Source organism: Schistocerca americana, chromosome 2, assembly GCF_021461395.2.
Source record: "Schistocerca americana isolate TAMUIC-IGC-003095 chromosome 2, iqSchAmer2.1, whole genome shotgun sequence".
In the NCBI taxonomy this organism is placed as follows: domain Eukaryota; kingdom Metazoa; phylum Arthropoda; class Insecta; order Orthoptera; family Acrididae; genus Schistocerca; species Schistocerca americana.
This window is the reverse complement of record NC_060120.1, coordinates 257,023,517-257,037,253: the sequence shown is the minus strand read 5'-3', so window position 1 is coordinate 257,037,253 and position 13,737 is coordinate 257,023,517. Positions and strand designations below refer to the sequence as shown.

At 40.7% G+C, this 13,737-nt stretch overlaps 1 protein-coding gene across 1 annotated transcript in view; it reads right to left on the bottom strand.

Moving 5' to 3' along the window:
• Positions 1 to 13,737, bottom strand: part of LOC124595722 (ryanodine receptor) — a 690,379-nt gene that overhangs the window by 248,010 nt on the left and 428,632 nt on the right. Inside the window, exons 46-47 of the mRNA XM_047134588.1 lie at positions 9,573 to 9,663; positions 9,297 to 9,479 (exon numbers count right to left, since the gene is read on the bottom strand). Coding sequence (XP_046990544.1) covers positions 9,297 to 9,479; positions 9,573 to 9,663 — 274 coding nt within the window. The remainder of the gene's footprint in view (positions 1 to 9,296; positions 9,480 to 9,572; positions 9,664 to 13,737) is intronic.

Here is a 13,737-nt window from a genome sequence, read left to right as displayed (position 1 = left end):
TCTCCCCTTGGCAGTCCTAATGCGAGGTCAAAGCACACCTTTATTGTTCCCAACATCCACCGCACAAATTGCCACCTTATCATGGACTAACAGCATGTAAACCTAGTTTACTAGCTCACAACAATGGGTGTTCCTAGTCATTCCAGAGAGGTCACTATTTAACTAATATCGATTCCTTCATCGACACCAGTTTAAACTTTTAATACAATCTCCAACTGACCATTAACTCACTTACATTATAGCTAATAACTTCAGTTCTACTCACAATAGAAAAGCTAACACACATTCCTTCCACTTAACTTTGATATATGTAAATATTAATTAATATCTACTAGACTTCTTAATACAGTTCTTCCTCTCAACACTGTCTTTAACTTCTACTGCAACCAACCCCTATTTCTATGATCTGACCAACACTTCTAGCTCCACACACTGACCTACCATGCTCACTCAATATGTCCTCGAATAATGTTAATGCCACTCGACAATGGTCTCTATGCCAAAGAAAGGTGTGTACTGAATGTTCCAGAATGTGGGACTCGCTGACTAATGCCTGTTAAGTGAAGAGTACGAGTGTAGCAGACACAGAACTTTTACAGCTGGGGAAGGTTAAATAGGGAGGCCATGTCACTCAGAGCCCACATAGCCCACATGCAGTGAAGAACAGTCAGAGATGGAAAAGGGGGGGGGGGGGGGGTCAGAGAGACAGTGCAATAGAGATGGTACATTGGTGAGCACTCAGCCAGCTTTGGTACAGAGACAGTAAGGACAGAGTGAGTAGTAAATATAGATTAGAGGGAAGAGAGATGAATACTTCAGTTTAGAATTAGGGCAGAAAACAAATTTTGAAAATAATTATAACAGTGTAGTTCACAAGGCAATAACAGTGTAGTTCACAAGGCAAATTTATTCAAAGGTGAGTAGTTTTGATCATTACATGATCATCTTCAGACCAAGCCATTTTGATGGACAATGACTGAGTATGAAGCAGAAACTGCTGAATGACCATCATTCAGCGTACCTATTCCATGCAGAGCCATTGTGCATCAAAATGGCTAGGTCTGAAGATGATCATGTAATGATCAAAACCAGTCAACTTTGAATAAATGTGCCTTGTGATCTACGCTGTTATAATTATTTTCATAGATTATAATTGGATCACTGATACCTCTAATAATGTTTTCAAAAATAAAGAAAACAGATTAACTGGAAAAACGGAAAGGGTAGATGTGTTAATGTAGCTGAAGTCCAGGAAGGTGTCGAGATATGAGCATATGTTGGAGGGCAAGTTCCCATCTCCAGAGTTCAAGGAAACTAGAATGAGGCTGGGGAATTCAAATACCCAGTGCATTGTAGCAAGCACTCAAGTTGTTAAGGCTTTTGTGGCCACTTGTTGACAAACTGCCTACTTGCTTCTGTCTCGGGTTCTTCGGTCGACATTCGTCTGATGATTTTACAGACGTTTCGCGAGCACAATTGGCTGGCATTGTCAAAGCTTCACCCTCCATTGCCAGTGGTGAACTGGAGCTGAGCTTGTGGCCGCAGACTATATGTACCTGGCGCGCCAACATCTGAGGGCTTATCCGCTATTATTTCCGGTGTGGTTCTCCTCTTGCTACCTGTGACAGTCGTTCGCTGCAGCACGGGAAGCCAGGATCCGTTCACCTTAAGGCATTCCTCTTTCTTGTTGAAGCTGTTCCTGTGCATGTGTATTTCTACAGCTTCTCTAAACAAGAGAGTGTGATAGTGCTTCTCTACAGCCAGAACTTCCGTGTCGGAGAATTTTATTACATGGTCGGTCTCACTCTGTGTATACTCTGCCATGGCCGAATTCTCCACCTCCCCCAACCTGCAATGTCGCTTGTGTTCTTTAATCCTGGTGTTGATTGATCATCCAGTCATTCCAACATAAACTTTTCCGCATGTGCATAGTAAGCGGTATATTCCCGACATTGGAAGTGGGTCCCTTTTGTCCTTTGCTGATCTAAGACATTCTTTGATCTTCCTTGTCGCTTTGAAAATAGTCTTTACGCCATGTTTGTACAATATATGGCCAATTCCGTCTGTCACTCTGGGAATTTATGGTAAAAAGGCCGTACCTGACATTTATTTTCCTGATTTCTTACTTCGTCGAGTGTTTGGCCACGAAAGCCTTAACAATTTTGTATCATGCCTCTACAGCGAGGAGATTTACAGATTGTACTGACGCCTTGACCAATGATGGAAGAAGAAAGCGCAATTGATGTCCTCTCTTGCCTTCCTTTCGCGGTGAAGAGATGAAGATACTACACCGAAGTTCTTGAAATGTAAGCAACTATTCACCACCGCCAAAGCACATCGTATCTATGACAGAATGGAACGAGCTTTTCTTCATGCAATTCATACAACACGAAGAGACTTGGCAAGAATGGATCAGGAACTGTTGGATATATTCTATCAACTAAGTAGCAGAATGCATCAAGACGACTAGGACAAGATCGACAGCATCACTCACAGGAGCATGCAGAATGATCTCGAACACTGCACTGAGCGACAGAAGAAAAAGTTTGAAAGATGCCGGAAGCAGACTGACAAGGTGATTCCCGACATGTCACACACAGCTCAACCTCACTGAATGACAAATGACCGAAGAGGAAATGTCTATTCTTCAAAACGGAGGGAATTTCATTATCATCCCGAGAACTATACCTATGGAGGGCATCATTGCTATCACCGAAGTGACCATTCGGACCCTTCCTTGTGAAAGGGCAGAGGAAATACGCACTGAAACAGCCAGGAAACTGCGCCAAGCTAAACCACCAGCTTGCAACCTGAAGAAAGAATAGGTACAAGCTATTAAGAATCTTAATGCCGACAAGAGTATATTGGTACTGCCTGCCGATAAGGGGAATGCGACCGTCATAATGAACAACGAAGATTATGAGCAAAAGATCTGAGACCTATTAGTTCCAACAACATACCGAAAACTAAACACAGATCTGATGTAGGATATCACACAGAATAGGAATTGGTTAATCAAGGCGTCTTCTCTGCCAGCAGACATACAGAGAAACCTGCGCAACACAGAAGCCCTACCACCTCGGCTGTATGGATTACCTAAGATCCATAACAACAACTTTCCACTAAGACCGATTGTTAGCGCTCCTGGCTCACCAATGTAAAAACTGGCAAAACACTTGGCCTCTCTGATCCAGCCACATGTGGGAAAGACCAACACATACATAAAGGACTCAGGACATTTAATTGAGAAGCTGAAGAAACTAAAACTTGCACCAAATGACGTCCTGATCAGCTTTGATATTGTTTCCTTGTTTACAAATGTGCCACTCGGTGACGCTCTGGAGCACATCGGTTCCATTTTCATGCAAGACATCACAAAGCTCTTCCATGCATGTCTCACCACGAGCTATTTCACTTGGAACGGCAATTTCTACGAACAGCTAGAAGGCGTTGCCATGGGTAGTCCTCTTAGTCCAGTGGTGGCCAACTTCTTCATGGAGCATTTCGAAGCACAGGCACTGGACTCGGTGACTTGTAAACCTAAGGTGTGGTACAGGTGCGTTGATGATACTTTTGTAGTGTGGAGCCATGGTGAAGAACAGCTTGGTGACTTCCTAAGACACTTGACCAGCCTCCACACCAACATATAATTTGCCATGGAAGTAGAAAAAGACAATAAACTACCATTTCTAGATGTGCTGATTACAAGGGACAGCCAAAACCTGGGACATAGCATGTACTGGAAACTGACACACGTGGACCGATACGTGCACAAACTATCAAAACCACCACCCGAGCCAGTAAAGAGGCATGATTCATACACTTGTAATGCGATCAGGACGAGTATGTGAGCCACAGCACCTCAAACACAAAATGCAACATCTGGAAAGTGTTCTGAGGAGAAATGGGTACTCCACAAATTATAATAGAAGTGTAACAGAGCCAAACACTTGACTAAGTAAGAAATCAGGAAAAGAAATGTCGGGTACGGCCTTTCTGCCATACATTCCCAGAGTGACGGACGGAATTGGCCATATATTGTACAAACATGGCGTAAAGACTATTTTCAAAGCGACAAGGAAGATCAAAGAATGTCTTAGATCGGCAAAGGATAAAAGGGACCCACTTGAAATGTCAGAAATATACCGCTTATCATGCACATGCAGAAAAGCTTATGTCAGAATGACTGGACGATCAATCAACACCAGGATTAAAGAACATAAGTGACATTGCAGGTTGGGGCAGGTGGACAAATTGGCCATGGCAGAGCACGCGCAGAGTGAGACCAACCATGTGATAAAATTCACCGACACGGAAGTTCTGGCTGTAGAGAAGCACTATCACACTCGCTTGTTTAGAGAAGCTGTAGAAATACACAAACATGGGAACAGCTTCAACAAGAAAGAGGAAAGCCTTAAGGTAAACGGATCCTGGCTTCCCATACTGCAGCAAATGACCGTCGCAGGGAGCAAGAGGAGAACCGCACCAGAAATGACCGGAGAGAAGCCGTCAGACGTTGGTACGCCGTGAGTTCGGCTCCAGTTCACCACCAGCAATGGAGGGAGAAGCTTTGACAATGCCAGCCACTCATGCTTGCGAAACATCAGTAAAATCATCAGACGAATGTCGGCCGAAGAACTCAAGACAGAAGTAAACGGGCAATTTGTCAAGCACTCAAGTCCCACAAGCCATGCTTGAGTGTACTATTCATCTCTCTTCCCAATAATCTAGTTTTGCTTCTAACTCTGTTGTCATCATCTCTGGACTGAAGCTTGCAGAGTGTTTACCAATGTGCCATTTCTGATCTCTTTGATGCCTTCCTCTTCAACTTCATCTTCACTACAGGTAGGTCCCCCTCGTCCTAGGGTTTGAGTGACCACCATTGATTTTTAGCCTTCCTCAGCCTGTCCCTTTCTTCTACCTGCTGAAGGCACTAATATTTCTGAAAGTTAGCAAGTGTGTCCCTTATTTTTACATGTGTCTATTGGTAGCACTACACATTTCGTCTACTGAAGGAAGTACCAGCCAGTAATTATGCCTCATTAATTTATCAGTTTTCTCGACTATATTTCCTTTCTGTAATTTATTACAATTACACAAGATAAATTCGACTGAGTACAATGGTTTTCAGAATGAGATTTTCTCTCTGCGGAGGAGGGTGCACTGATATGAAACTTCCTGGCAGATTAAAACTGTGTGCCGGACCGAGACACAAACTCTGGACTTTTGCCTTTTGCAGGCAATTACACTACTGACTGAGCTACACAAGCACGACTCACGACATGTCCTCACAGCCTCAATTCTGCCAATATCTCATCTCCTACTTTCCAAACCTCACAGAAGCTCTTCTGCGAACTTTGCAGAACTAGTTCAGTTACAATGGTTTTTCCGCCAATATAACTTATGTAGTAGTGTTGTTACCTCCTACCAACAGAATATAAAATGTAAGTTTATTTCTCTCTGTTAAGAACCATCATGTGCCTTTTTGCACTGTTTCTGAGGATATTTTTAACTGTCTGATAATGAAAATTTCAGGATGGAAACAATAAACAGAACTGATGAAAGACAACAAGACCTGAATCTGTCAGATACAACGCCGAGATGGTTATAGCTTTTATTGTATAAGAAATGTCTGCAAAAGACAGCAGTATATAGGGCATAAGCACAGGGCAAAGCGTATGAAGTTATGACTACCCCACAGTGGCAATAAGTAGTCATGTCTGCAAAAGACAGCAGTATATAGGGCATAAGCACAGGGCAAAGCATATGAAGTTATGACTACCCCACAGTGGCAATAAGTAGTCATGGGAAGAAATGAACTGAGAAATTCGTAACTGGTCTAAAATGGGTGCAATATTGTCTGCCTATACAGGCTCTGATAGAGTTATCAGTATACTTAGCTTATTTTTGTTATAAGTACATAAAGTCAGTCCAAAAAATGGAAGTTCATGGGATGTTTTATGCAAGGCACTGAGCTAACAGAAAATGTCCTTTTGGTTCTCACTACGAACAAAAGATCGTTCAATGTGTAACTTTATGTATCCGACTGATACAGCAGCACCAAATTAGTCTGTTGTGATGTTTACTTCAAGTATATGTATTGATTACTGTGAAATATGATGAATAATCAGTATTTTCTGTGGCAGTCTTAGGGTTAGTGTATGAAGTGGCTATTTTCGCAGCATAGTTATAAGGCAGCCTTACTCAGTTGCTGCTCGAAGCAATGATTATTCTTCATGTTTCACTCTCATCATCAACAAATATTGTTGAAGTGAATGTCATGTCACACTAATTTGAGGCCACTCTAACAATTTGACAAATGAAGTTACCCTTTAAACAATACTTCATTTCATGCAATTTTGTCATATGATGACATGGCTGGAGCCCGTGGCTGTTATTTGAAGACAAATGTTGGTGTTGAGACAGCAACCAGCCACAAATTTATTTTAAGTTCCTTTATTCAAAAAGTACCGTTTCCGGTTTGAATTATTACAATTCATCATCAGATGGCTTTCATGCTTTCATTAGAACATGTAGTATTTTTTTTTTTTAAATTGATTAGTTGTCGTGAAATGTCAGTTTGGAGTATTTGTTTTTATAGTTTTCATCCAACAGATGACGTTCATAGTTTCTGCAGCATTCTGATCATTGCACACATAAATTTGTATAATTGACCACTTTAGATTTGTCACTGAATGCATTTCCACCACATTATTTTCATTGCACACATAAATTTGTATCACTGAGCATTTTAGATTTATCACAGAATAGATTTCTAACATGCACCACATGTTTTGATAGATACAGTGTTTAAATTATGAACATCATCTGTTGGGCGAAAACTAGGAAAACAAACACTCCAAACCAACATTTCACAACAACTAATCAATAAAAAATCACACCACGTGTTCTAATGAAAGCATGAAAGCCATCTGATGATGAATTGTAATGATTTGAAACCGGTAATGGTACCTTTTGAATAAAGGAACTTAAAATAAATTTATGGCTGGTTGCTGTCTCAGCACCATCAACAAATACTTTATTTGTCAGGATGACTAACATTACATTTTTCACAGTCACATATGACATTGCATGGAATGTAGCACTTTTTGTTTAGGTTGTCTCCACCCACATACCACAAAAACTAAATCATAAACACTATTATGAAAAGAATAGATTGCTACTCACCATACAGAGGAGACACTCAATCACAGACAGGTACAACAAAAAGACTGCTATACATTTAAGCTTTCAGCCAAAAGGCCTTCTTCTACAGTAGAAAACACAAACACATTCACGCAAGCACAGCTCACACACACATGACCGCTTTCTCTGGCTGCTGAGGCTGGACTGCGCACAGCAGCTGCATCTGATGCGAGAAATAATCTGCGTGTTGTAGAGCTAAGGATAACGCTGGAAGGATGGCATAGTAAGGGTGGGGATAGGTGTAGTGCTGCTTGCGATAGCGTGCTGGTTCCAAGTGGTGCAGGCTGTGAAGCAGTCATTGAACTGAAGCTTGTTGTGTTGGGCAGCATATTCAATTACTCTGCTGCCTGTTGACCACAGTTAGTTGGTAGACATTCATGCGGTCAGAGAGCTTATTATCTATGTAGAAAGCAGCACAGTGGATGCAGCTTAGTCATGTGATCTACAAATGAAGCTGATGAACTGGGGCCAAGAGACACCTGCACCCAGTTGCTAAACATGTTGCCCAACAGAACAAGCTTCACTTCAATGACTGCTTCACAGTCTGTACCATCTGGATCCTTTCTCCCAACACCAGCTTTTCTTAGTTGCACAAGTGAGACCCCTCATTGCAATACGTTCTACGTTCCCATAACCCTCCTGACCTCAACCTTTGCTACTGCCTATCCTTCACCCACCTATTCACTTTCCTGCTCTCACTCTACCACTACACAGCTTTCTATTCCACCAATTCACTCACTGGTCTTTTTACCCTCGTTTACTCCTCTCCTTCCCCACTTCCCTTCCCCCCCTTCCCCTCAAACCTTCCGACTGAACCTAGCAACTCTACCCTGACCCACTGAGGCCTTCCATTCTCCTACAAGCAGGACTACACCTTTCCCAGCCCCTACTCTCCTATCTTTCCCCCTCACCACTCTAGCTTTCTGCTTATCCCCATCACCCTCTGATTGCTTTTCCTACCAGGTGCAGTCATGCACATTCCAGCCCTGAGATCAGTGACAGAGGTCATGTGCGTATGAGATGTGCTTGTGTGAATGTGTGTATGTGTGTGTGTTTTCTATGTTAGAAGAAGGCCTTTTGGTCAAAAGCTTAAATGTACAGCAGTTGTTTTGTTGTAGCTGTCTGCAACCAAACATCTCCTCTATATTGTGAGTAGCAACCTATCCTTTTCATAATATTGCCATTATTCCATCCTAAAGTCTTGATCGTTTAAATCAAAAATATCTTCAGAAAAATTACACAAAAGGCAACTGATGGCTCTTAGGAGAGACAAGTGGCACATATGTATCAGTGGTCAGTGGATAAGCTGTAATAGCTGACTTGCATGAACTGCTGAAGTAAATAAATTCCGTGTGACATCAATTTTTTTTTCAACAGTATTTGATATACATTAATTCACTTGTTAAGTTTCTTCAGACAGACATGCAAATGCTTCAGCACATAACTACAAAAGTATGCAATGGAGTAATACGTGACATACCTCCTGAACTCTTGTAGACAATTATTTAGGCCACAAAGCATATTAATAATGTCTCTGCCAGTACATATACAAACTTATAAAATATACATAAAAGTTAAGATTTGAAATCAAATTAAATTTAAAAATATGTGGTGACAGGCATAAAAATCCCCTCTATTATTCAAATTTGACTTTAGAAATGGAGAAAACAGTGTACATCTGTAAAAATATCTGCTCACTTTCCTAGCAGTCATATGTAGCTAGTAGAAATTAAGTGTAATCACGTTTGACTGGTAACTACCACTAGCCTAAAATCAAACCTATAATATAATGAAACAGCTCTAGGAGACACTTATGAATGGTAGTGCTCTGCAAAAAATACAGTAAAATTTTCTAAGAAAAAGTGAAATGACTGTTCTAGAAAGAGCCTGTTATTTATAGGTACATCGATTATATACAGTCACGGTTCTGACAAAGTTGTACTTGTGGCTTGTAAAAATAAAATTCAAAATACAATACACTGTAACAAACAACAGCAACAATTTCAGAGTGATCCTGATTGAATTGACAAAAGCAAGCTGCACACATATTCAAGAAGTATGGATAAATTGATAATTCTGTAATGACGTACCATAAGCGCTCTCTCATTAATTCCTCCTCTTCTTGTGACATCTGTACAGGCAACAATGCTCTAATCTGACTCAGTCCCACCCACATGGCAGCTACATCATTCTTTGTTTTGCTGTTGATTACATATGTTTTTTGTAGAGCCCGAATAAGTTCTCCAATACTGTCATATTGTCTTACCAATAAGCTGTAACAGTTCACAATGTTGTGAGAACATCATAGCAGTATCATTCTGTGATATTTACATTATTACTATTCCAAAAAAATAATGGAAACCTACCCAAACATTTCTCGGACCAGTTTTGGTGTTTCAATCTGAGACTCCTCTGCCCATCTGACAATTGTTTTGATAAGTACCTTGCGGAATATCTCTGAAAAAATAATAACAAAAAATATACACAAGTAACTACAGTACAATGATTTCAAATTCAGCACATGAAACAGTAAAATAAAATAAAAAGTAAAGATAATGTGGTGCTAGGAGCAGTCTTTTTTTTCTGGCAGTATGTAACTATGCCATAAAGTTACATAAGTAGAACTGATAAGCAAACAGGCTTAGTTTATTAATGGTTGCTTGTCAAATAAGTTCACTAGCCAAAATGTTAGTCACTCCCTTAAAAGAGCACACTGGTCAATGTTGAGTGCTTTAGATGGCATGGAACTGACAGCAGACAGCCATATGTGCCTTCAGTGGCAGAAAAATTAATGGCAGTGAAATGCTGTGTTGTGTCAGCCAGCAGTATGGCATCAGTACAGTAGCTATGACAGAATACCAGAAAGGAGCTATTGCACCCAGATGTGCCCATGCCCATACTGTGAATGAAGTTGTCCAATTTGCTGGTGTATCAGTGCGGACTGTCCAACATGTCTTTGAGGAATGGTGTCCACTCACAGCCTTGTAACACAGCATAAGAACTGTGGTCCTAAAAAGAACCTAACTGACAGGACCAAAAATGAGTGCCACACACTGTCAGTGACAATCGATGCCAAACTTGGCAGCAGTTGCTACTCTCAGTTAATGCAAATACATCTCAACCAGTTTCTGAGTGAAAATGGTAAAAGAACTGCTTGCAGTGCACATTTGTAGTTGAGTACCTTGCCTGACGAATCACAATTTTGCATCTTTTCAAATAGTGCAAGGTACTGAATACACCTGCAGTCGAATGAGGCATTTAACCAGCATCGTGGGTGGGGGATCTAGTTCAGGCTGGAGGAGGATCTGTAATGTCTTTGAAGTGCTTGTCTTATCATGACTTGAGCCTACTCCTTCAGGTAATTGTGAACATGAAAGAAGATTTCTATTTCAATATTATCACTGAGAGAGTGTTGCCCTTTCTTCTACATCTTCTTGATAAGTAAACTGCCATCTTCTTAGACGTACAATGTGCTGCAAACATAAATTACTAGTTTGACAAACACTCAGGCACCCTATTGCACTTTGACTGTGTGGGTCTGCATTGCTTGACAAAAGAAGTGAAGTATCCAGAAGACATGGTTGGACATCAATGTAACTTTGTACATGTACACACCATCAGCAGAATTAGAGCTACAATTCTCTGTGACAGGTAGAACAGCCACCGGAATTCACTAATGCTGTGTCCAGGTATGGTAGGGTACACAAGGGGCATAAAAAGTGTCAGATGCTGAGTGATCACTACAGAAGACACAGAGATGTTGAGTACTTGTGTGAGACAGTGTCATCAGCACCTGAGAGAGTTGGTTAATGTTACTTCCAGCCTCACAGTGTAGGAAGCCACTTAGTATGACTTCAGGTCATGGCTTGTAGTGTTTGAGGGAACTCTGTGGTGACAGCACAATGATACATCATGGACAGCTTGTGTCCTCATGTGTTATCTTTCATGTGGCACTATCTTGGTGGTATTTTTTGATACAACATTGCTTGTCCAAATAAGGAATGTATCTTTATGAACTATCTACATGATGTTGGAACTCCTGTGGCCAGCAAGACCCCTACACCTGTCCCAAACAGAGTATGCGTGAGACCAGCTCAGACTGCAGACTCTGTCCCACTGCCAGTAACTAACAATGGCTTTATGATATCCCTCCCAACTGAATCAATGCAAGCATCCAGGCCAGATGGGGTGCAATATCATACTTGATGAATGGTCTCACACAGCCAAGCTATTTGTAAATTTGACACAATTTTGTAATCGCTGAAAGGACATCACATACTCTCTCAGCCTGTGAAGTTTCATTACCCCCCTCCACTTCTGGCTGTTTCACTTATTTTTGTCAGGCAGTGTATTCAGAACAGCAAGTGAAACATGGCAACCGAGATTCCTGCAGTTTAATAACTCTATGGCAGCTAACCAGGAGTGAGCAGCTTCAGCTGTATATTTTATACTTGTGACTCTCTTTCTTGCTGAACTGACACTGTTACCAGGGTCAGAGGTGGTGATAATGTGACTAATGTGTGCTTAAACCTTTCAAAGTGGATTCAAGATTTAGCTGGAATATACTGTATGCATATGTATACAAGAGTACAATCACTGGTATGTAAATACTTAATATATAATGACTTGTAACTGGTCAAAAATGAGGACTGCATCTAGACACCTGCCTGTACAAAGCAATGCTTTTCCAATTAAACCAACTGGGTGAGATACACACTGAGTTTGCAGCTTCTCTTTGTCACAGGTTCCCCTTCTTTACTTGCAGATTCCACAGTTCTGTTCCACAATACTAGCGGGTTTAGGCCCCAGGAGAACAGATAGAATGCAGTTTTTGATCTTTCAAGGACACAACACCATTTATTTATCACTAGAAGAAAGTAGAAGGTAGTGTTTTGACGCAGAACTAAACAGTACATAACTGATAGCGACAAGAGACCTGGGAAGTGGCTAGTTTTGTAAAGTACACAGAATTGTAAGATGCTGCATACAAATAAATATGAACAGATTGGTTCATCAATTGTCATGCAGAAAGTTGGTTTTATGCCTCACAATTAGTTGGTCAAGGTTGCAGTCATCAGTTTGTATAAATAAAGCAAAATGTTGAGAATGCTTTTTCTTCGACGTATGTGTCATAATCAACATCCAAACTAACACCCTACCAACATGAATGACTTTAATTACCCTGAGTCCTAGTGACATCACCAGAAGAATAATATTGGAAAGCAGCAACATATTCAGATGAGATGGGTACTAAATCAACGAAAAAGAGCAACTGGCTACAGTGCTTCCGGTATATTGTGATGAAAATCTTCCAGCAATGATGGGATTATGTTATGTGGTGTAAAATAACTACAGACAATCACTATTTCAGTTCAAATCATAACATAGATTTAAATCAACTTTAAAAGAATTTAAACAATGTAAACTACGGGTAGGAATATCAACAATGTGGGAAAAGGCAGATTACTACTTACTGTAAAGAACACATGTCAAGTTGCAGACAGGCACAATTAAAAGACACTTATTATTGCAACATTCTGTCCGTTTGTTTAGCTGAGTGGTTACGTGCTTGCCTCCCATGCAGTGGGCCCAGGTTTGATTCCCGCTTGGGTTGGAGATTTTCTCCATTCGTGGACTGGGCGTTGTGTTGTCCTCATCACCATTTCATCCTCATCATCGGCACGCAAGTCACCCAATGTAGCATCGACTGAAATAAGACTTGCGCTCAGTGGCTGAACTTCCCCAGATGGGGCCTCCCGGCCAACAATGTCACACGCTCATTTCCAGTGTGACACTTCTAATTGTGCCTGTCTGCAACATGATGTATCTTCTTTATGATAAGTGGCAATTAAAGTCATTCATGTTGTAGGATGTTGGTTTGGATGTCAATCATGACAAATGTGTTAAAGAAACAAGCATTCTCAACAGTTCATTTTATTTATATGAAACTGATGACTGCTGTCTGTCTTTTCCTACATTGTTGAAAAGGATTTAATGTTAAGAAGGCAGAGCCAGGCCAGTCCATGTACAACTTTCTTAAGGACAGAAGAGTAAGATAGTGCAAAATTCTAGAAGATTCTCTAATGGGGGAAATCAGTGATACAGATAAAGAAATCCACATCACCCATCTGGAATTACACAGGGGAAATTCAGAAGATGGCATTATGGATGAGCAGCACCTGTAGAATGTATTAGAACTAAAAGATAAGTGTAATGACTTATTGGAATATATATAATGTATCATTGCTATTCTCTGAATTGTTGCCTCCAATTGCCACAGTATTCTTAACAATAGCACAATCTCAAAATTGAGATGAAATTCTTATACTTCTGGTGGAGTGTGAATGCACTGAGATGGCTCAATTCAAAGAGTACGGTCCATACAATGCAAGTGGATGGGTTGTGTTCTGGTCTGGTACACAGTTTTCCATCTCGAATGATCAAAAATTTGTCCTGAGTGAAAGAATTTCATCTGCAATTACAATCTCAAGGCAGAGGTAAAGACAAAGTGGCTGCTTTTTTCATTCTTCA